This window comes from Cynara cardunculus, assembly GCF_001531365.2.
Source record: "Cynara cardunculus var. scolymus isolate 2C chromosome LG 11, CcrdV1, whole genome shotgun sequence".
NCBI classification, from domain to species: domain Eukaryota; kingdom Viridiplantae; phylum Streptophyta; class Magnoliopsida; order Asterales; family Asteraceae; genus Cynara; species Cynara cardunculus.
In genome coordinates, this window is record NC_037538.1 from 8,321,206 (window position 1) to 8,345,238 (window position 24,033).

General features: G+C 35.2%; 2 protein-coding genes across 2 annotated transcripts; one reads left to right on the top strand and one right to left on the bottom strand.

Annotated features, from left to right (window-relative positions):
* Window positions 1-2,172, bottom strand: LOC112520640 (pentatricopeptide repeat-containing protein At3g02650, mitochondrial). Its single transcript, XM_025129050.1, has one exon. It carries the CDS (start codon window positions 2,156-2,158, stop codon window positions 344-346), a length of 1,815 nt encoding a protein of 604 aa, XP_024984818.1. The 5' UTR covers window positions 2,159-2,172; the 3' UTR covers window positions 1-343.
* Window positions 2,173-6,331: 4,159 nt separating this feature from the next.
* LOC112521597 (vacuolar protein sorting-associated protein 53 A-like) lies at window positions 6,332-23,822 on the top strand. Its single transcript, XM_025130542.1, has 25 exons — window positions 6,332-6,459; window positions 6,581-6,682; window positions 7,774-7,868; window positions 8,097-8,153; window positions 8,283-8,433; window positions 9,344-9,414; window positions 9,592-9,716; window positions 11,010-11,170; window positions 11,249-11,390; window positions 13,961-14,024; window positions 14,764-14,940; window positions 15,057-15,086; window positions 15,604-15,708; window positions 15,795-15,854; window positions 16,328-16,405; window positions 17,705-17,812; window positions 17,903-17,968; window positions 19,230-19,307; window positions 19,408-19,541; window positions 19,624-19,717; window positions 20,490-20,567; window positions 20,686-20,748; window positions 21,317-21,385; window positions 21,773-21,868; window positions 23,303-23,822. Exons 2-25 carry the CDS (start codon window positions 6,634-6,636, stop codon window positions 23,603-23,605), a joined length of 2,454 nt encoding a protein of 817 aa, XP_024986310.1. The 5' UTR covers window positions 6,332-6,459; window positions 6,581-6,633; the 3' UTR covers window positions 23,606-23,822.
* Window positions 23,823-24,033: the final 211 nt, after the last annotated feature.

Below are 24,033 nucleotides of genomic sequence, written 5' to 3' on the forward strand. Positions count from 1 at the left end.
TTCACAAAAAAATGGTCCATTAAAAAGCCAAGAGCAAACAGATGAACATACCAACCAACAGTAAAGATAAACAGCTGCTCTTGTTATTGTTTTAGTGGTTAAATGCTAAAGCTGCATGAAAAGAGAAGGGAGAACTACTATTCTGCTGGCCTTCAACAATTTTCTTTTTGTATAGTTTTCTGTTTCAATCTATTGCATGGGAAAGAATAGCAAAATCTAACTTAAGGGGAAATCTTTGTTGCAAAGCCTTTTCTGCTGAGCTTTGTAAAGATAAAAGCAAAATAGAAGATTTGGATACCTTCTTCATGGTACAGATCAACTACTAAAAACTTGAGATACAAGCTTATGCTTCGACACTTACTTCTTTTGTCCCCACTGCCTCTTCTTCCAACTCCTTAACTGCTCTTACAAGTGATTTTGTGATCCCATTCAGATGTAAACCTTTCCTTGTCATTTCCTCCATTAGCTTCTCGGCCATTCCCCAATCAGCAGCCTTCAAGCAAAGAGACTGGATCAACTTATTGTACTCATCAGTATTAGGTTGAACCCCATACTCTTCCATCTCTTGCAACAATTTCACAGCCTTCTCGAATTGCTCAAGCTTGCAATACCCACGAATAATTGTATGGTAAGTCACAGGGGTCAGCTTGCGGTGCTTCTTCTTCGCCTCGGCCAACATTTTGGCAGCTTCCTCCATTTCACCACCCTTTGCATACCCACTCATGATCACACTGTAAGCAAACACATCAGGCTTGAGTCCCCTAGCTTCCATCATCCTCATTATCTTTATAGCTTCTGTCATATCTCCCGACTTAGAAAGGGCATTGATAATCGTATTAAAGACTGCATTTCCAGGAGGAGGACCAGCCTCAATCATTTTGGACAACAAAGCTTTTGCCCCCTCAAAATCATTAATTCTGCACAGCCCCTGAACGACACAAGAAAACTGCTTGATTGCATATTTCTGTTTCTCTCCACCAGAGAAATCCTCCAACATCTTCGATGCCAAGTGAATAGAATTGGGATCATTCTTCTTCCGATCACAAAGAGAACTAATCAAAAAGTTAACAGATGACTGAGCTGGATACCTTTGTTTCTCTTTTGCTGACAAATAAACAGAATGAGCTTCTTTCACCATCCCAGCTTTGCATAAATAACATATGATATTCCCAACCTTTCCTGTTTCCGGCAGTTTGTCTTCACTAAGCATTCTCTCACAAACTAAACCAACACGGTCAAAAATAGATCGCCTACAAAGAGCTTCGATAGTAAAATAATAGGAATCTGCATTTGTTGCACATGAGAAATCTCCGAACTTGTTGAACACCTCAAACCCAGCCATCCCTTTACCCAATCTTGAAAACAAAGATATCAGAGCATTAAGCATCTCGGTGGTCACAACATGGTTCTCCTTTTCACCCAGCTCCTTAACCAAATCCCACAAACTATAGGCAACCTTCTTTCTTAGCTCGGTACAGACAGCCCTCACAAGAGCATCAAGGGATCTTGCTGTAACAGAGAACAATTCTTGATTTTTACGGCTAGCAGCCCACTTGAAGAACGCAATCAAATTCTCCCCTGGAACATGCGGGGTTTCTAGCACTCTCACAACAAGCTCCTCACTCAGATTCAAATTCATATCATCAAGACTAGATTCTAAAGACCCACTAACAACATCAAAGTCACCATCTCGTCTCTTAAGAAGAGATAGCACACTATCTAATTCCTCGATATCAAGCCCGTGCGCTTCCTCATCAACTACTTCCACCGACTCCCTATTTTCCGAATCGGAAACATCCAGTTCTAACACGCTTTTAACCTCATCGATGCCATCCTTCCACATTTCGTCAATACTAAATCTATCAGTGTTTTCATTTCCTTCGCCAATCACATCATTGTTGTTATCAGTGGTCACCTCAACATCCGTAATTGAATCTGTTGAACTTGAACTAAAGAATCTAATAGCATTTAATTGTGGAAATAAAGCTATAGATTTGAAAATTTTTGAATCAAAATGGCGATAGGATGCTAGGGCTTGAGGATTATACACCTTAGGATGCAGTTGCGGGAAATTTGAGCTAGAATTTGAGAATCCTCTGGCTACATTTTTGTGAGCTGATCGAACTCTTCGTGCTGCTATTACCCTCGATCGCCACATTTCTCTTCTCCAAATTTCTCTGTAGACAAGAAGCCAAAAACCCTAATCTTTTGGGGTGCTTTAGGTTTTATGATCGGGTATTTTGAAAGTGGCGGGTCGGGTTGGTGCAAATACCTCTCAAATCCATCTAATGAAAAACACACGTAAAATTATAAAATATAACAAAAATTGTTTTTATTTTTATTTAATTTAAAATGATTAATTCTTAATTTGTTTTTATTTTGATTGACAACTAGTGAAACAAGTTAAACATTTTGATATAAAAAAACTAATAGGTCATTTATTAAACGTTTACTCGGTAAGTGCTTATCGGATGAACATTGCAAAGGTTAAAAAATTTTACCTGATAAGAGCAATGATAAAGATGTAGAGTCTTGTTCGATAAGTGATGGTGACGACTCTTACCCAGGTAAGTGCTTACCGGGTAAATTGTTGCATACAATACTATTTTGATGTACTACAATCTTATCCGATAAAATAAATTATAGTGTTGGCTTTTAACTGTAAACACTTACCGGGTAAGCATTTAGGTAAACAGCCCCTTAACTTTTATTTTAAAGGTGTGATGACATAAAAAATAAAATGTGTTATAATGGAAATGATCTTTGTCTTAGAGTCGTTTTCTAAAAGTTTACTGACAATAATCACTACTCTTATTTAATTGATTGAGTAATATTTTTTATCATCAAAATGGATTGTATGATGAGCGTCTTTTAACTGGTAAGCATTTATTGAGAATTTTTTCTCTCACTTATCAGATAAGATTATTAATTATTACTATATCTTTTATTGTATAAGATGCTCAATTTTTGTCATGCACTTTCAATAAGATAAATGACACCCTAATAACCGTTTGGTAAACGATTTAATTACTTTTTATTCATCAATTTGTATCAAATAATAAAAGACAAATTTGTACTAAATGAATGTTAAAGTAAGAATACTTACATATAATAAATATTATTATATGATTCATAAAAATTAGAAGGGTATTTGTGCAATGCATCAAGACATATTTTCATTTCAATTTTTCGTTTTACTTTTTATCCATGTCGATATAATACGATTTTATGTGGTCTTGAAAAAGCGATAATGTTTTTATTTTTGAATAAAATATAAATTTGAAAATATCATATAAAATTTGTAAAAAGTATATCAATATTAGTATCAAATAACTAATTAAAAGTTTTTGTTTGTTTATTTTTTTTAATTCAAAATTTTTACTATAATTTAATTTAACGTAACGAAGTAACTTAATTTAGGTTTAATAATATTTTTTAATAAAAATAATAATTAAGTATTATGTTAGAACTCAACAATTATTCTAATTATATTTTATATTTTTTATATTTTAAATGAGATGTTTATTCTCTGTTTGATTATGTTTATTCGTAGTTAGTTACAATAATTCAAACATATAGCTTTAATAAGTTGTATTTATGCACAATTTACTTGTAATCTTGAATTTTAAGTAATATGCATCAATAAACAGTCTTTTTTGCATAAATTTTTTTTAAGAATTTTTGTCAAATGTTTTATAATATAATATAGATAAATGAAAGTACGATGTTTAATTAATTAAAATTTGGATAAAAATGATATGAAATTATATGCGAATTCATATTTCATTTTAGCCTAAAAAAATATTTTACTATTTTTTTTTAATTTGATATTCATATCAATATCTTACCGTTATGATAACTTAATTATCTTATACTTCGTTGACATTATTTTATGTATCACGTTTGTCAGAATAACTTGAAATTTTATCATAGGGTGTATGTGGTCCGGTTTAGATGGTTTAATCTATCAAACCGCAAACCAAACTAAAATGACAGTTTAGAAAATTTTCAAACCGAGCGGTTTCACCTCAATTGACCAATCTAGTCAAATCAGACCACTAAAAGTCAGTCTGGTCTAGAGATGGGCAAATGGGTTCGCCCCCTGGGCCGGTGGAGAATCGGGACGGGTTACGATATTTCACCGTAAACAAGACCCAGTCACGCCCGAGACCAGTCGAATTTTTTATTTAAAAACTATATTTAAATGTAATTTTAAGTGTATTTAATTGAATACCAATATGTATTTTTAAGTGTATTTTATTAAGTGTATTATGTTAAAAACACATTTTTAGTGTATTTGGTTGATCCAATTAAATATTCTAAAATATATTTGATTGACCAAATTTTTTATAATAAAAACGTTATCTTTTTAGTGTATTTGATTGACCTAATTATAATAAAAACATATTTATTGGTGCATTTGATTGACCAAATTCTTCAAAAAAAAATATTTTTTATATGTTAAAGATCAATTTTAAAAAAATAAGTGAGACTGATTTGGGCCTGACCCAAGACCGGTTCTCATAACCAGGTCTCATACACCTTAACTAGGCCTTTGTATTTGAGTCGGGACTGGGACCGGTTACACCAGAAGCGGTTACGAGATCGATATTTGGGATCGGGACCAGTTTGGGCCCCACCCAGGACTGATTTTTTGCCATCTTTAGCATGGTCTGACCGGTTTAAGCTGTTTGGGGTTTTTTTATGGGTTTTAAACTAAAAAACATAACATCTATATACAATTTTCTTACCAACATAACATTATTAAAAAAAATAGTATACATAATTATAAAAGAAACGTTTATCTTTAAAATAAAAAAATGTTGAGGTACGTCAAAAAAAAGTCCAACAACAAGAGTTGGAATTTTGGACTAATATTGAGCAAGTCGAAGGACGATTTGAAATTTTGGATTTGATTTTAACGGATTTCAGGATTTTGTCAATTTAGATAATACAGTCATTTATAAAAACTAAAAACATAATATCTTGTACGAATCTTTTTTAATTAGGTCGTAAAAGTTGAGTCAACAACATTAAAACGAAAATATTTGGGCAAAAGTTGATTACTAGCAACCCCAAACGACCACATAAAGAACCTGCCCCCAAGATTACTAATGTGGAGGGATATTTTTTGGCTCACTCAGCGGCCAAGGCTAGCGGCGGGGCGGGAGGGGGCTTGAACCCAAGACCTGTTATGTATCTAGCAAAGTCACTCTACTCCTTTTTCAACATGAAAACTAAATATTAATTAATATATATGTATTTTTGACGGTCGGTTCGGTTTAAACTGCTCAAAAAAAGTTTAAAATGCATACCAGATCGAGCAGTTTGGTTATTTTTCAAACCAGACTTGACCAACAGACGACTCAAACCGTAAATAATGGTCCGGTTTATATTGTTTCGACCAATCCAACGATTTTTTGAACACCCCTAATTTTTCGAGTTGCTGCTAGGAGTGCACAAAACCGTGACCAACCCAACTCAAAATAAACCTAGCCAACTCAACCTAAAGCGACTCAATACGTAATCAAGTCGTACGATCTTCAAAACGCATGTGTTGGATTGGAATTGGGTTAGGGATGTTTAAACCCAACTCGACCTGATTAATCCAATGTTTTTCTATACATGAATTTAGTATGCTTGTTAAGGTCTTAATTAATATATGTACGTAATTACCTCTGTCTACAATTCTATTACAATTTCAGCTGCAATTTTACTTTTTTATTTGCATGAAACTTTAACCTTTTTATAGATTGTAAAATAATGTACCAAAGTTTCATCTGACCGATCTAATCCAACCTGCACGATTTGGGTTAGGTTGGATCAAAATATTTCAAACCGCAAACATTTGATTGGATTATTCAATCGTCTTTAGCTTAACCAATCTAACCCGTATGCAGCCCCTAGTTGTTATGTTACCAAAATGGTCATATCCTATTATGGACGGTTATGGACCAAAATCCTAAAATCAGTTTTTATTGAGTAAAAGACAAAATAGTCGATAAAAAGTACGAAAATGCCCTTCATTTAACGAAATTCGTCAACGTTCATTAGAGAGAAGAATCAAATCCTGATATTTTTACAAACCACAATGATCAGCTTATAATTTTGAAACCGTAGGGACGAAAAGTTTTATTTTTGACAAACCACGGACCAGATTTGGAGTTCACTAAAAAACAAAAGTACAAGGTTTAAATGGTCATTATTGAATACTCTAGGGTCTTTTACAAAATTTAGACGAATACCCTCGATATAGGAATGCAAGGAATAGTCAAAATCCTCTAATAAACTCCCCAATTTAACCATCACCGTTACCGGCCTCCGTACACCACCGTGTTCCACCGTGACTCTACCGTTATCATCCTCATTCACCGGAAGATTCGTAATATCTCGAGAGATAAACTATAGATATTTCCATTCAGTTCGATGATCTATCGACAGGCAGCCCAGGCGAATTAGGTGATTCGGATCTCTGCGTTTGTAATGTGTGATTGTGTGTGATGCTGCTCAGCACAACTAATACCTGATATGATAATCAATCTGGCCGTTTCTTCATTACTGAATATTTTTGCTTGATTAGGTCATTGATATATAAAGATTTTGGAGGAGTGGTAAGTTTTCAGTGGAGAGAGGATGGAAAAGTCGAGTACTTTGGACTACATCAACCAGATGTTCCCTACAGGTCAGTTCATTTCACATTCTCTGTGCATGTACATGGGTGGCTCCAATTCAAGATCAGATCATACACATCATAGTGAGATTCTTGATGGAATAACTGAAACAAGCTGGTCTTATCAATTGTGAATTTTGATTGGATCATTCTTGGGTTTTTATGCTCCTTGGTGGGAATGAACTAGATACTTGGTGGGATGAATCGGACAATTGGGGAGCGGGTTAAAATAACCGTTTATGGGGATAAAAACATACTACAATAAGCTGAATCATGTCATATAACTAGACACTAGTGCTGTTCAGCTGAGGCGGATCTTGTAGAACATGGAGGTCATAATTTAGGTCCATATTCAAGAAAGGAAATGTCAATTTAGACTTTCCAAGAGATTTTTCAGGGAACTACCTAAGGTAGTCATGAATATAAACCTTTGCTACCTATGTGCTTTTCTTTGTTCTGACTACTGTTGCTTATTCCTGGACGCTCAGATTGCACATGATTTATCCAAGGATATGTGCCTTAAACCAAAACTGACTTCCATCCTCCTTTATCCTAGGTTAGAGGAAGCTATATACAACATATGCACATGCAAAAATACACATGCCACAATGGAACCTTTTATCTCAAACTAGTCTGGCCAGGCTAAAAAGGAAACCAACAGAACTTAAAAGTAGTGCACCCTGAGAAGCAAACCAAAGAGGTGCATTTCCCTAGGGTTCCGAACATGAATGATATCCATGTATGCACTCCTATCTAAGGGCAACCCTTTAGGTATGCTATACTCATGTAAGTCTCTCTTTGCTACTCCTATATCAATTTTGACCAGCCTCCGCCTCTCCAACAACCTCATCTTGGTACAAAACATATATAGAACCAAATATGAGTCATCAAGTTAAGACTCCTTTAGGTTTGCCACATTTGAAGACTTCATCCTTTGTAGTTGCACCTACAACTACACAGTAATGTTGCTATCATATAATACTACTTGTGCAAAGTTGTACAACAATCAACAATCTGCTTGTTTGTGTTGATCTTTATTAGGCATTTTCTTTTGGTTAAATTTTTTCCCTGTAATTTCACATTATGGAATGTTCACTGTGCAGAGGCATCTTTATCTGGTGTTGAACCACTGATGCAAAAGGTACACAATGAGATACGCGTTGTGGATACTGAAATTCTAGCAGCTGTCCGTCAACAGGTGATATGTGTTTCTTTTAACAGCTTCTCTTGTCTTTTTAATCATAAACAAGGTTTACATTTGGGACTGCATTTTTACCCCTTATTTATGCCACAGCTATTGTGGTTTCATGATCCTTATCACTTTAATATCTTACCTTTAAACAATTGTGTGATTGGGTAAGGTAGCCATTCATTTATTTATCTGAGGGTAATCTTGGCACTTTAACATTAAACAATTTATATGCAGAGTAATTCAGGTACAAAAGCGAAGGAGGATCTGGCTGCAGCTACACATGCTGTGGAGGTCTGTTAACATCCCTATTTTTGCTGTTAACTGGGACTCTTTTTTTACTAAAAGATCCAATACACTTGCTTTTTCCATGATTCATGATTCAGTCTTTATGTTGCCTCAATTGCTATTTTTCTACTTCAGGAGCTCATGTACAAGGTCAGAGAAATAAAAACCAAAGCCGAGCAAAGTGAAACAATGGTTCAGGAAATATGCCGTGACATTAAAAAGCTGGATTTTGCAAAGAAACACATAACAACTACTATCACGGCCCTTCATCGTCTTACTATGCTAGGTCAGTCTTTTACTGTACAGATCATAGCTCTATCTGAAATTTAGTATGAAATAAAGAAGTTACTTGGAATATGATAAGCCACTTGTGCAACAGTTTTCACATCATCCTTACTTGAAACTGGTTCGATATTTTTATGAGCAGTAACTTTTACAAACTGAGAGTCGGGTCTCAGCTTAGTAATCAGTCAGCATGAATTCATCCCTTGTGTTGATGTCCAGGGCTTCCAAAAATTTCTTCTTCCTTGTCAGAAGATCGGATGATAACTGCGTTTTTACATTTTTCTACCACATCTTAGTTAGCAAAGGAAGAACAGAACTGGGATTAACTGCAATTATTTGGGGTTACCACTTACCATTCATTGTACCATGTCATTACTCGTCCTTCCTTATTTTTCTTGTGAGTGGCACACCTCATGCTAATATTTGTTCTTGCTAACTGCTTGCTTACATTCTTGCACAAGCCGGGGGTCTTCATGGGAACAACTGCTCTACTCTTTCGGGGTAGAGGTCAGGTCTGCCTACATCCCACCCCTCCCAGACCTTATTTCGATTGGGATATACTGGGTCAGTTTGGTTTGGTTTATTTGTGGTTGCCTAGAGTCATCTTTCAGTGAAATGCTTAGTTCATGCTTGCATCATGTTTTTCATTAAGCATTATCATGTTTCGAATACTGCATTAGAAGGTATTCCCCTGATACAAAGTATGATAACTGCATTTTTACATGTTTTTATCACATCTTAGTTAGCGAAAGAAGAAAAAACCTGGAATTAACTGCAATTGTTTGTGGCTGCCTGGAGTCATCTTTTTGGCTAAATGCTTAGTTCATTCTTGAATCATGTTTTTCGTTAAAAATTATATCAATCTCTATTAGCCTACAAGTTCTTACTGACACCCACTTTAACTATGACAGTCTCTGCCATCCAACAACTTCAAGTAATGGCTTCAAAGCGACAATATAAAGAGGCTTCCGCACAGTTAGAGGTATGTTTTAGATTGGTATTTGTTAACAAATTACATAAAGAAACACTTGTACTTGACATAAGTTATATTATCCAAACATTTAGATTATGCAACTTTATTATCCCTCATGTAGCTCAATGCTTTCCCCACATGAACATCTGTGTTGGTGTCTAACATACATGATTTTTGGTGTTTTAGGCTGTCGGCCAGTTATGTAGTCATTTTGATGGCTACAGAGATAACCCGAAGATCACAGAGCTTAGAGATAAGTTCAAGAATATTAAACAAATTCTCAAGTCTCATGTGTTTTCTGATTTCTCCAGGTGTGTATATTTAATGTGTTTTTTGGAAGGTTGTTGCTATTCTATTACATGTCTATCTTGAACCTTCTGAAGTTATCTGTAGTCTGACCATGTTGGTTTCTCTTATGTAATAACTTTATGTTACATCTCCACGATTTACTGTCAACATGAAAAATAAACAAAGATAATATTGCAGTTGAAATAAAGATTTAGTTGAGTTGGTGTTACTAACTTTAATATGCAGAGATATTGGTCTGTAATATAAGGTATTACCTATGGTATCTCTTGTGTACCTTTGCATATGGTTTTGCTCATCACCTATCATCCATATCAATCAATCAATTCTTATATACAATGAGGTATTTTGGTTTAAGTTGTAAGGACGGTCATGAATTGTATATGAAGTCCACTCGATTGGTAGTTAAAGGGAAAAGAGCCACTATTGACTAATTGATATAGCTACATAAGTGTAGATATGCATACATATATATATATAAATATATGTATACATACACACACACACATATATATATATATAATATAGGGGCCGCTTTATCTAAGAAGGCTAAATATCGTGAGAAGGTAGGAAGGGAAGGTTAACTAAAGGTTCATATGTGAATCAATGAAAAAATCCATTTGAAGATGCATACATGAACCCATATGCATAATATGTAACATCGGTTCACATATGCATCTTTAAATAGATTTTTTTGGGGAATTTTTCAATGATTTAAATATGAACCTTTCCTTGACTTTTCCTTTCTTACCTTCTCACGATATTTAGCCTTATTATTTGGACCTCCCTCTATATATGTATATGTGAACTATAATTATATTTGTAATCAAAATAATCATAAAACAACCAATCCTATTCTTTAGATGATCCACCTTCCTCCCCCCATGCATTTTTTTATTGTCATCTTATCTTTTAAATGATCTATCATGTGGCCTTTCTCATAATCACAATTATTTCATCTCTATTTTGCCATTCTTTCCAAAATACGACCCTTTACCATATGGCACTTTCTTGCTTATGTACTTATCTACTCATAATTAAACTAAGGGAGATTCATAAATGTGGTGTTTTTAAACCAAAGTTTACTAATTCAAGAAGATTGGAATTGTGTGATCACTTAGTAGGAGGTTCTTCTTAGTTAAATTTTATTTCTTTTGAAATAGATGTATCATAGTCTATTATCAAGACATTTTTTGAATATTTCATTGCTTCACTATGATGACATAATTGATATTCACAAGGCCTTTTGGACGTTAAGACAAGTTTAATATCTATTATCCCTTCTTTCTTTTATCCAGCTTAGGTACAGGGAAAGAGACAGAGGAAAATAATTTGCTGCAGCTCTTATCAGATGCCTGCTTGGTTGTTGATGCACTGGAGCCATCCGTGAGGGAAGAGCTGGTGAAGAACTTTTGTGACAGGGAACTCATTTCTTATCAGCAGATATTTGAGGGAGCTGGTTTGTTTTTCATAACTACTTTCCTAGTGTAGCTAAAGCTTATGCATTTCATTCTAAAAACTTTGTGAATCCTCTCAGAGCTAGCCAAGTTGGATAAAACAGAGAGGAGATATGCTTGGGTCAAACGTCGTTTAAGAACAAATGAGGAGATATGGAAAATCTTTCCCACTTCATGGCATGTTGATTATCTGCTCTGTATACAGTTCTGCAAATTGACCAGGTTGTTATTCTATTCTCTAAAAACTTAAGGAGAGGCTTGTATTTCTTGAACCATATGGATAGAGAATATACCTCTTACTCATTATTTTTGGCATGTGTCAACCTTACTTCCTGGTATCTTCACTTTGTGAGTTTAAGTGTAGATTGTTACTATCTCCAGTCTACTATCTTCATACTAAAGAATGATTTCATGCGATAGGTAATAATATGAAATTAGATCAACAACCTAAAAATCTCTGTGGAGCTAAATGTGGAAGAACTGGTGATTCTTGTTTGCTTCCAAATTCTCTTTTTAGTATGTGGTATTGACAACTTGGGTCCCCCTAATCAATGGGTTTATGCAAAAGCACCTGTCCACATGAACTGGACAAAACTTCCTCCCTTCTGGTTTTGAATATGTTATTGTTTGGTTCCAATTAGACGACTTATATATGTGTTTATCTTATGAATTATGATTCTTCAACAATTTATGATGTGCTGATGAATTTTGAAGATATACATTTAATATGCCTATGCTTTTGATCATTAACCTATAAAATTCAGTCTATTTTTATGAACCATGCTGCTGCTATGCACTATCTCATCATTACTCCCAAGAGTCATAAGAGGTCGTTGATCTTTATTAACATCTTAAGGAAGTCTTTTTCATTCTTCCTTTTTCCAAGTTTCGATACTTACAACTACATACTTAGTTGGCATTGAAATACTTTAGACACTCAACATGACTCATTTCTATCTTATATTTTCTTATGTTCCTCTAGTTAGTAATTACAAGTCATGTATAGGGACCTGTTATATACCGAGCACTTGATGGAATCATGTCTTATCTAGTTTTGCCTATGGTTCAGTTATATATATATATATATATATATATATATATATATATATATATATATATTTGTAACACCCCAGAATCATATTTGCATATAACCATGTATTTCATATATCAAGAAATACAAATTTACACATTTGGTCCCGATATCTACAAAAGCTACACTACAAAAGTAGCTACCAAATTTTTCTACAAAATCCCAGTACAAAACTTGTATACATAACAAATATTCAAGTACCTAAGATATCACATCATCTTAAAAAGCAATCATATAATCTTCATAATTTCCCTTTCCCCTTATCATCAGACTGTGCCCGACCTGTAATGCACATTTTGAAATACAAATGAGGGTTAGACCTTGAGGTATAGTGAGAAATCCCTTTGTTTGCTATTACAGGGTGAAAAATCACCAAAACACTTTTACAAACCCATATTTGTATAAATAACAAATGAACAACGTTTTATCAAAACTAACCTCTTTTGTCACATCAAAATAATGAGATAACACCCCTTTATCGTATCAAATAATCAAATAACTCACTTATCGCATTATACAAAAACTCATGGCATCATATGGATAAAATTATAAATTTCTCGTATCACATGGGTGAGACAACCCCATTTCCTCGCAACACACTGGTGCGAGGACCCCATCTCATTGCATCACCTTGGTGTGATAAACACGATTTGTCGCATTAATAGGATGCGATAAGTCAATGTTGTCGCATCACAAGGATGCGACAACCTCTCTCCTCGCATCACAATGATGCAATAAAGTTAGCTCATCGCATCAATAGGATGCGATAAACCCAAGTCATCGCATCACACAGATGCGACAACTCAAGGTCATCGCATCATAAAGATGCGACAACAGAATTGTCAACTCTGATTAAAAACCCAACTTTTACATATAGGTTGATTTTGCCACCCGTATAGCCATAATACACCTCTTATGATTATGCCACCCTTATATCCAAAATACACCTCTCGGGATTATGCCACCCTTATATCCAAAATACACCTCTTCTGTACATCTCTCCTGATTATGCCACCCTTATTACAACCATTTTTTAATTAGTATATCAAAATACAAAATTATGCTAAAATAGCATAATAACAGTTCTCAAAATTTCTCCACATAAGGAAACCATATCTGTTTATTCATACTATAGAAGGAAAGTTTATAAAATAAAACTCACCTTATAGAATCACAAAGATGAAGATGTATAACAGCAATCAGTTAACAAGTTTTAATCACAAAGACTTCTTCTTCCCATCCCTTCGGTTTTCTGTTTTGCTTCCAGTCTCAAGAACACACACAGAAAAGTTCTCACCAACTTTTTTCTCTTTTTACTTCACAATCCAATGAGATAAAACAAAATATCTCAAATAACTAACAGTAAACAAATATAAGGCGGTGGGGGTTTAAAACCACTTAAGCACATAACCAAGTTAACCCCCTCAATTTTCCACCATTATATGAAAACAACCCCGAACTTTATAATCGATAAACCCGGTTATCACATTATGTGTCTGTTGCAATTATATGTTGTCCTCCATTCTTTCATCTGGAGGATTCTTGCTACGTTTTTTATGCCTGATATGAGTTTGAAACGACTTTGCATAATTTCAGTTCGAAATGACACCGGTTATGTCAAGTACCATTGTTCATGTTATTTTTTCTAGATAATTGTTGTACCAGACTTGTGGGGCTCATTGGCAGAATTCCTTGATTTTAGGACCCAACTTGAGGATATCCTTGAAAACTTGAAAGAGAAGCCAGATGTTGGAACATTACTGATGGTAAATTCTGGAGAAGCATTATTCAACAGTTTCATTTATTTCTGTACTTTATTTTAGATACTGGGATGTATTTACATTGTTGTGCTTCTTATGCATGATTTTTCTATATATCTGATCATTTATATCTTTTACCTTCTAGGATATAAAACATAAGGTTTATGAAGCCTTGCCACTATTGTCATTAGCTGTTCATAATATTTTTTTTGTTTCTTCTGTGCTGGTTAAGTTCCTATACATGGTATTAGTTGTAGTCTTTTCACATTTGTATTTAATTGAATCTTTAAGCTTATCACCTATTATTGGAACTAATATCAGCATTAGGTGTGTGTTGCTTTGATATTCACTGATGCACTAACCTAAGTGGTGGTTTCATATTAGAGGGATAGGTTTCTCATTTTACATATTACTTACCTGACACCATTCATTTTAATTCTTTTGTAAATGATAGATGCTAATTGTTTTCCCTAGTCATAGATTTCATTCAACTTGTAATTTATGATGCTTTCTCATTTTAAGTGTACCCATTTAGTTTCAGATAAAAAGTTTGTTCTTCCCGTTGCTTTCTAACCAAAGTGGTAGTGGTAATTGTAGTACTCTCTACATATTCCTTGTTATGGTCTATATTTATAACCCGTGATGGCTAAATATGCTAACTATATATGGCGCTTGACAGTTCAGCATCTTAATTTCTTCATGACACCTGATTCTGGACCTTTCTGTCTTCTGGAATCATGTGCAGGCATTGCAAAGGACAATAGAATTCGAGGAAGAATTGGCAGAAAAATTTGGTGGTAGTGGTAGTAGCAGAAATGTAACAACTGACTTTGAGGAAACAGATAAAGCAGATCAAACTGTACTAGACATTCGTAAGAAGTATGAGAAAAAGCTTGCTGCACATCAAGGAAACCAGGACGATGTGAGTGACGATGATTACTTCATTAAGTTATTCCTATTGTATTGTTATTTTCGAATTTCCGAAAGCGTCTGATCCTGGTTGGGGTTAATCTTAATGTCTGAACTTTCTGTTGTCAGGATAAAGATTTAGCTGTGCCTGGAGCCGGGGTATGTTTTAACCTTCTCAGTTGCATTTTTTTTGGCTTACATTTATACATTAGTTACAGAAAAAAGAGCCTCTCTTCTAGGTTTAGAAAAAAGAGGCTCCTTTCTACTCTCATCTTGATCGTTTTCATCTATATTTCTGGGTCAATAAATTTTGAAATATCAAAAATGGAAGTGACCAGTAGTAACGTTCAAATTTGTGCACTTATTTTTCCCCAAATAGTGTGCAACAGATATTTTAATTTGGCAATAACTATGAGGACATTAGATTGCCTGGGTGGGGCCAACTTATGCTATATTTGCCACTATAATTGACCTTCACTATAAAAAGAAATTCCAAGCCCATGGTTTTTGTTTTCTATATAAACACTTGTCTATGACTTGTTTGATATTTAAATGTTGCAAAACCAGCCAAGGAGTTTTAGCTTGTTATTTATCTCATACTTTTTCGGGAATGTTTCATACTTAAATTTTATTAAAACTTGGTGGTAAGTATTACTCTGTTTCCATTTTGTTGCAGTTCAATTTTCGGGGAATCATATCATCTTGCTTTGAACCACACTTGATGGTGTATGTAGAATTTGAAGAGAAGACACTTATGGACAATCTGGAGAAGCTTGTTCAGGTTTTATCAGCCTCTGTGTTGATTGACCTGTTTGGTCCTTCACTCTTATTTCCGGATATCATATTTATGTATCTTCAATATCACAGGAAGAAACATGGGATATGGATGATGCAAGTCAGACTAATATTTTATCCAGTAGCATGCAGGTAAGTGCTGCTAGACAAGAATATGTAAAATATTTATCAAACTGTTAAGATACATTTTTCTCCTTGGGAACTGAATAATCACTCTTTTCCATATATTCAATGATGTCATCCACTATGCCTTTGTGCCATTTCCCACTATAAAGAGTGTCTTATATCACCTATCAGATATAATAAACCATCTCTTTCCTCATTTTGTTTCATCCCTTTTCCAGATGGCTCAAAAAACATCACAATGTTGTTACCCTGTGCTGAATAATTTTCACTGTCTAGTTTTCCAGTATCTATAGTTGGTTACCACACAAATGTGCATCCGAACGCTCGAAATGCATATATGCTTTTACCTGATGAATGTAGACCTGCTTTGATAAGTGAAGTCTTCAATAGACGATAAAGCTGCTTTGGGGGTGGGAAATCTAACAAATTCAATGCTAATTTTGCGTTGCGAACCTAATAACCTTTTTATTGTATGTAAGGTATTTCTGATTATCAGAAGGAGCCTAAAGCGGTGCTCAGCCTTGACGAAGAACCAAACTCTGCTAAATTTATTCAAGGTGCGATTTGAATAAACTACTTGCATGTCGTCCATTGTCAATGGGCACTTCTGTATGCTACAGTTGAAGTATATGCTCTTATAAGTAGTTTCTTCTGGAAATACCATAGAAGAAGTCTGTCCTTTCCTATTGATCTGCCTGATAAGTTTTTCTGTTTGCAACTGAGTATTTGCTATATCCTATGTTCATGTGTATACTACTGGTGAAGGTCAGATGTTCATTTAGGTGTTTTCTCTCCTTTCATCTTTATGAATAGAATGATTTCCATCGAGGTCACTCCTATAGGAAACCATAAAATAATGAAGATGAGCTATAAATAAACTGTGCTAAGTATTTCCTCTGAGCATGTCTCTACAGAGAATAAAGATAAAATTGAAAATGAAAATGAAGAAGATGAAGATGAATGAAATCACATACGTCCAATGATTGATCTTTCTTCATTCATCATTTACAATTGTTACCTGGAATGAATTATTCAAACAGAGGGTATTTTAATTAATAATATATTTGTTAATAGATGATATAAAAGTAAAGCCTTTTCTTTTGAAACTCCATAATTGTAACATAACATCACGAACACATGTCTAAATATTGATTGCTAAAGATGCCCTCCTTGATCAACCTACATCTAAACAATCACAATCTTCTACATACCCAGTTCCTTTTCTTTCGTATGATATTTAACTTAACATAATAAGGGCATAATATTTTAGGGCTTGTTAGATTGTAATTTGTAAATTACAGTTGGATCTATGAGTCAAATGGCGAAAATATCTTTTTGCTAATTATTAAACACTATATACAATATCCCTGTTACAGGTATTCAAATTTTAGCGACACTGATACTTGTAACAGTGTAGTGGTTTGCAGGATAGAACTGGCAAATTGGCAGTGGCAATGTTATAATGATGATAGGGTGCTGGTAAAATACAAATTTACAGCCATACCAAGTAGTAAATCGAATAATATGTGGTACTGTGATTATAATATAATGAGATTTCTAACACATCAAAAATATGAATATATTCTTATTAACTCGAGAACTTTGTCCTTCGACCTTGCTATATGGGTATATCTGACCATGGATTCGAGGAATCAAGTTAGCAATTTTTTTCATTCTCGTTATTAACCTGCATGCTTTATAAAAAATCATCAATCAATTTGGATGGAATTGTGAAAATCTTGTCATATCTTGGATAATCCAAAGGTGAGTTCCTTGATCCTAAGTATCTGTTAATTTGTATGTTCCATTTTTACAGTATGAATAAACTGTAATTGCTTGCTCCACTTGACTGATAGGTCTTTCAAAGAGTTCTTAGAGCTTATGCTACAAAGCTTTTCATGAAGTTGCCTAAAGGTGGCACAGGGATTGTTGCAGCTGCCACAGGGATGGATGGGCATATCAAGGCATTCTCTACCTTTACAGACCACGTCTTATTTTAACTATGATTGTTACTTCCCACTGTTGATGCTAATGATGTGTGACTCCGAATGCAGACATCTGATAAAGACGAAAGGATGATATGCTATATCGTGAATACTGCAGAATATTGCCATAAAACGGTCAGGCTTTTACCTGTCACAGCAAAGTAGTTTGAACCTGCCCCTATTATGTGTGTGTATATATAGGGTCAGGTTCAGGTAACCATTCATTTGGATGGTCATGTGCATGTTATGCACATGTGCATACTGGACATATTGTTTACAAATTACTTGTATGCACATGTGCATACTTTATAAATGAATGGTTACCAAGGTGTTCCTCAATTTTTTTTTTTGCAGTTTTCCCATGACTATATATATATATATATATATATATATATATATACTTGTATGCACATATGCATACTGTACAAATGAATGGTTATCAAGGTGTTCCTCAACTTTCTTTTTGCGGTTTTCCCCTGAACCTATGTATATATATATATATATAGGGTTGGGTTCACGTGAGACCAAGGGTTTTTCGTGAGACCCGTAAGATCAATTTATGTTCATTGATCAACTTTATAAGCTAATGATCTAATGGTCTAAAGTTGCACGGTGGTAATTTTGTGATTATTGAGAAGTCTCGTGGCAATTTTGTGATTATGAATGTTCAGATTGTAGATCTAATCCGAGGGTTGAGAATTGGTCTTACGGGTCTAACAAAAAACCCTTGGTCTCACATGATCCCAAGTCTATATATATATATATATATATATATATATATATATATATATAGCTATATATATCTATCTATATCTGTATACATATGGTCATGGGATTGATGTAGATAAATTTTTTATAGTGAAACCCCATGTAGATTCAGGTTGAAAATCATTTAGTAGGTAATAGCTATTATAGGTGCTTGAGCTGTCTTCCACTAATTAATTAATTACTCTTGGATGGCTTACTTCTCTTCTGTTTCTACCCCCTCTTCCCTTAATTTATTTCATCATGTAACACTACTTGGTGGAGTGATTATACATAGTAAAAATTGCCACAGGTAGCCAGGTAGGATTTGACTAAAAAATATGCAATAAGGATACAACTGGTTTAGGTTTACCGGAAAGCCTTCCCTATGTAGGGTTGGGTTCTGGTGAGAAGGGTGAGAAGGGATCTCCACCCTTGGATCAATCCTAATTGAAGAGTTACACTATATCAACACTAATGAGAAGCACCGGATCAATTCCCTTATAAGGCACAATTCATGGGTTGGTTTGAGATTAAAAGTGATCAAGGGTCCAAATCTCTTCTTACGCTTCTCACCTTAACTCCTATTCTCACACGATCCTTTGTCTCCCTATGTAAAGGAGAGATAAATTGTAGTTCATTGCTTTTACAGGCTGGCGAGTTGGCAGAGAATGTCTCCAAAATTATAGATGCCCAATTGGCCAATGCGGTGGACATGTCAGAAGTGCAGGTAATTTATCGTGTTATTTGTCTTTATAAGTAGGAAAATATATCTTATTATTTGTCTTTGATGGCTATATCTTGTCTCGAACATGCTTGTATTTTTACAGGATGAATTCTCAGCAGTTATAACTAAAGCATTGGTAACTTTAGTCAATGGCTTGGAAACCAAGTTTGATGTTGAAATGGCTGCAATGACACGTGTTCCATGGGGTACACTTGAAAGTGTGGGTGATCAATCAGAGTAAGATGCGAGTTGGTATATGAAACCTAAAGTACTGTGCTAATGCATTTTCTCAAATGTTTACGAATTCATTGTATTGCAGATATGTCAATACCATAAAAATGATCCTTAATGGTAGCATTCCGGTGCTTGGAAGCCTTCTTTCTCCAGTTTATTTCCAGTTCTTTTTAGACAAGGTAAATATATCCCTGTTTCATATTTTGATATTCTTCTCAAATATGGCACTTCATTTCTTTCAGTCTTTAATAAGATTTGTTGCTTCTTTTCTAAAGATTGGTTTTATTAAAATGAACTAAATCTACCATATTTGCCCTTTACTTCTTGTCATGTTTTCTGCTTTATCATACACTTCAGGCCATCATAGAAGCTAAGACATACTCCTTCCATTTCAAATAAATGCATTGTTTGAGTGTGCACATGCACTCTGTTCTCTGTTCTGGGATTTGAAGATAAAATAAGAGGAAATAAAATGTGGTCCTTTTTGTGGGTGTTCTTGAGTTGGAAAGAAAAGAAAAGAAAACATGTTATGTTTTAAATATTTTTGGTGTTTCCAAGTCAAATGAAAGGGAAAGAGAGCTAAAAATTCTACAATTATACTCTTCTTGTGAAATTTTGTCGGTAAAAAATTCATGGAGGAGAAAGGGTAGTTTTGTGATTAAAAAAGTTTATAAGGCCCTCTAGGTTCCATCCTCTTCAAGTATTCTTGCAGTTGGGAGGAAAGTTACAGGAAGAAAGTTAGCCAAAACTTCCCATCCTGTTCCTTTCTCTTCTCTCATAATGTTTTTTGAGAACACAAAAATAGGAAATGTTGCATTTATTTTGGTCACCCCAAAACGAACATTGTTGCATTTATGTTAGGAGGGAGGGAATCTCATTTTACATTAGTTGATGTTATGTCCTTTGTACCTTTGATACGCTCATCAATAATGACCTGATTTTGTCGTGCAGCTTGCATCGTCTGTGGGTCCACGCTTTTATCTCAATATCTTCAAATGCAAGCAGATATCAGAGACTGGAGCTCAACAAGTACGGTTCTCTGACAGCTCCCTTTCTCCTTGCATTCTTTCTTATATACATGATAGCAACTTACAATGATGATCGTTATGGCGACTCTGATCGAGTATAAAATTTTGTTTTTGTTCAGATGTTGTTGGATACGCAGGCTGTAAAGACCATACTTTTAGACATTCCTTCCCTTGGCAAACAGGTAAGACTTCCTCTATGCTACAAAAAATTGCAATTCTTTTTATCTCACCACACAGTTCACTAAGGTTTTGGTTATTATCATCTGTCTATAATACCTATGATGATTACAAGTAGGAGAATAATTTGAACCATTCGATGAAAATTGCAATGTTTGACTTGACAAATAGTTTAAGAAAGTTGTTTGACTATTTGTGAAAATTGCAATGTTTGACTCGACAAATATTTTGAACCATAGAGAACTTCTATTGCAGTACATGGTATCTATTAAGAGCATCTCCAACAGTATCTCCATAATTTCTCCAAATGGAGAAGCAAAAGTCAAAAATCTCCAAAAAGATTACCTTCAACTCCAAAAGTTTCCAACATTTAAATATTCAATAATATAAAAGAAGTTCTCTCTCTTCATTAAATTTTGGAAAGTTCTCGAAATTTGTAGAATTTTTCCATCTCTATTTAATTTCTCCATTACGGAGAAGTTGGAGCACAAAAAGAACATAAAAACTCCAAAATCTCATTTTTCTCCATCGTTATTAGTTTCATCGGTAATGATAAGAGCTTTCTCTGTACAGACATCCGGAGCTGCTAGCTACTCAAAGTTCGTGAGTCGTGAGATGAGCAAAGCCGAAGCACTTTTGAAGGTGGGTGCTTAATTTCATGCCTTGATTCCCCATTTGAAAACATTAAAAAGAAATGGTAAACAAGTTGATTACACAATTTCAGCGACAAGTGTTCCTTGTGCATGTTGTAGAGCATATTTTTCACATAGTGCAGCTACTTCATGTAAGAATTATATTCACTGTTGCTGAAAATCTGTATAGGGACCGGAACCTTCTTGAAAATCGTATTTCTCTGAAAATTTGAAAGTTCTTCTTTGTGGAGACAGCCGCTCTACTCTTTTAGGTGGAGGTCAGGCCTGCGTACATCTCAACCGGCCCCCCATGGACCCCACCTTCGGGTGGGATATACTGGGCTTATTTGGTTTGGTTTGGTTTATTTGTTTGATGACTTTGCTGTGTTATATACAGGTTATCCTGTCCCCAGTGGACTCGGTGGCAGATACATACAGTGCCCTACTACCTGAGGGAACACCTTCAGAGTTTCAGCGAATTCTAGAGCTCAAGGTTGTAGTCAAATTAGACCATTCCTTCAATATTATAAATGGTCCTTTGCTAGCTTTAATAGGGGTGGGCTTTTTAGGAGAATAACCTTCTGACCCATTTTTTTAAATACATGACCTTGTGACATATTTAAGAACACATCTGCCTAACAGAAGAATGTCCCAAAATTCATGCATTAAGAAGATTGATCATAAGGTTATTCTCCTAAATTACCCGGGTTTTTCTTCTTTTTCTTTTTGTTTGGGGAGGGGGTAAATTGAGCTAAGCCAAGAAAGGAGCCAAACCTGAACTTTCTTGTAAAGAATCTTAAGGCTCAGCCAGTGGCTTGCCAAATCGAAAAGGTGAGGCTCAGGTTTGGGTTGTCTAAAGCTCAAGCGTCGTCTTAACCCTTGTAGTCTTGGTTCCTAGGGGTTGTATAGAGCTAGAACCCTTAATGAAATTACAACTAAAAGACTCCATAAGGTTAAGACGAGTGGGAACGGGATGAAAACATTTTACTTGCACTATAGCTCATATTGGATCTACGGGCTCTGGTAAGGCTCGTTGAGTTTTGAGCCCAAGCCTGAGCAGATTAAGAACAACTTGACTCCTATAGACCCAGTCAAAATGGACATTTCAGAGTGCTGTACAACCACACCGCATGGATTACAAGTCAAACCAAACTAAACTAATGCAGTACACCAAGTAGGATCTAAGGAGGGTAAGATGTATGCACACAGTTCCTTTGCTGCAAGTAGTTGAGACACTATTTCCATGAAGGCCACCGGCTTGCTACAAAGTTAACTTTTGGGGAGTCTATGTTTCGCAAACTAGCTGGTAAGTTAGTTGTTAGCTGAAATATTGGTTGTTGGCAGATAAGCTAACTGATTGAGCAAAACTAGCTGATAAGCTAACTGATTGAGCAAAACTAACTGATAAGCTAGATTACTATAAATGACCTATAAGGACATGTCACAAAATTAATTGGAAAATACAAGGGGGCATAATTAAAGAAAATGGGAAAAAATCCTTTGGAGCTTATAGAAACGGTATTTGAAGTAGTGTTTTTATTTTATTTTTATTAACTTGGATATCCAACCCGCTATGCGAGTCGACTAATTCTAGGGAGACCACCTGCTTTGCAGATAGCCCGGAGTCACCGCATTTGAACCTCCATGGCCACAAGGGGATTTTTATTCCTTCTTGAATTTAAACCTGATACCTCCTGGTACTTTTGACCTTTGGAGTCAAGCTCAAACCAATCAGGCACCACCCTTGTGGTTGAAGTAGTGTTTTTTTAGAATAAAAGAATAAGAAAACCCCAAAAAAAGAACCTACCTTTCGAGTGGGATTAACGGGGTCAGTTTGGTTTGGTTATTTATGAACATTTGTAAAATGTTTTTCTTTTTCACTAAAGCATCAAGAAATCTTATCTTAATTCATCCTTTGATTCTACAGGGGCTGAAAAAAGCAGACCAACAAACAATATTAGAAGATTTCAACAAACGTGGGTCCGGGATCTCTCAAGCGTCTATCGCCACACCAACCGTGGTCCAGGTGGTCCCGACCGTGGCTCCTGCACCTCCACCCGTGGTGAGTCAACCGTCAAGTGCGGTCATTGCATCGAGAGAAGACGTACTCACCCGAGCAGCAGCACTTGGTAGAGGTGCTGCTACAACTGGTTTTAAACGGTTCCTGGCTTTGACCGAAGCCGCAAAAGACCGAACCGATGGGCCGTTTAGAAAACTCTTCAATCCATGATGAGCATATCGTAATCTATGTATCTCGAACATTCGAGCTCGGTTTCGCATATAGAAAAAGAAGAATCGGAACAAAAGATCGGTTTTATGTTTTGATTACCGTTAGATGCTAGTTCGTGGATCCATGATTTTCGACCAGCGTATGTATAACAATTTTTGAATGTGATGTATTAGAATCACGAAATCTTAATTCTTTTACTCTTAAAAAACACAAAAGGCTTTTACTACTCTGATTACGGATTGTTTATTGAACACTTATCGTCTGTTACTGGTTAGCCAAAGTCTTTTACCTGGTAAGAGATGACTGTCTTCACCAACAATCTTACTGTGTCATTTTACTAACCGAGAATGTTACTCATAGGTGTGGGTGCTTATCGGGTAAGAGATGTTTATCCTATGCTATTTTGAGATGATCTTACCTGGTAAGAT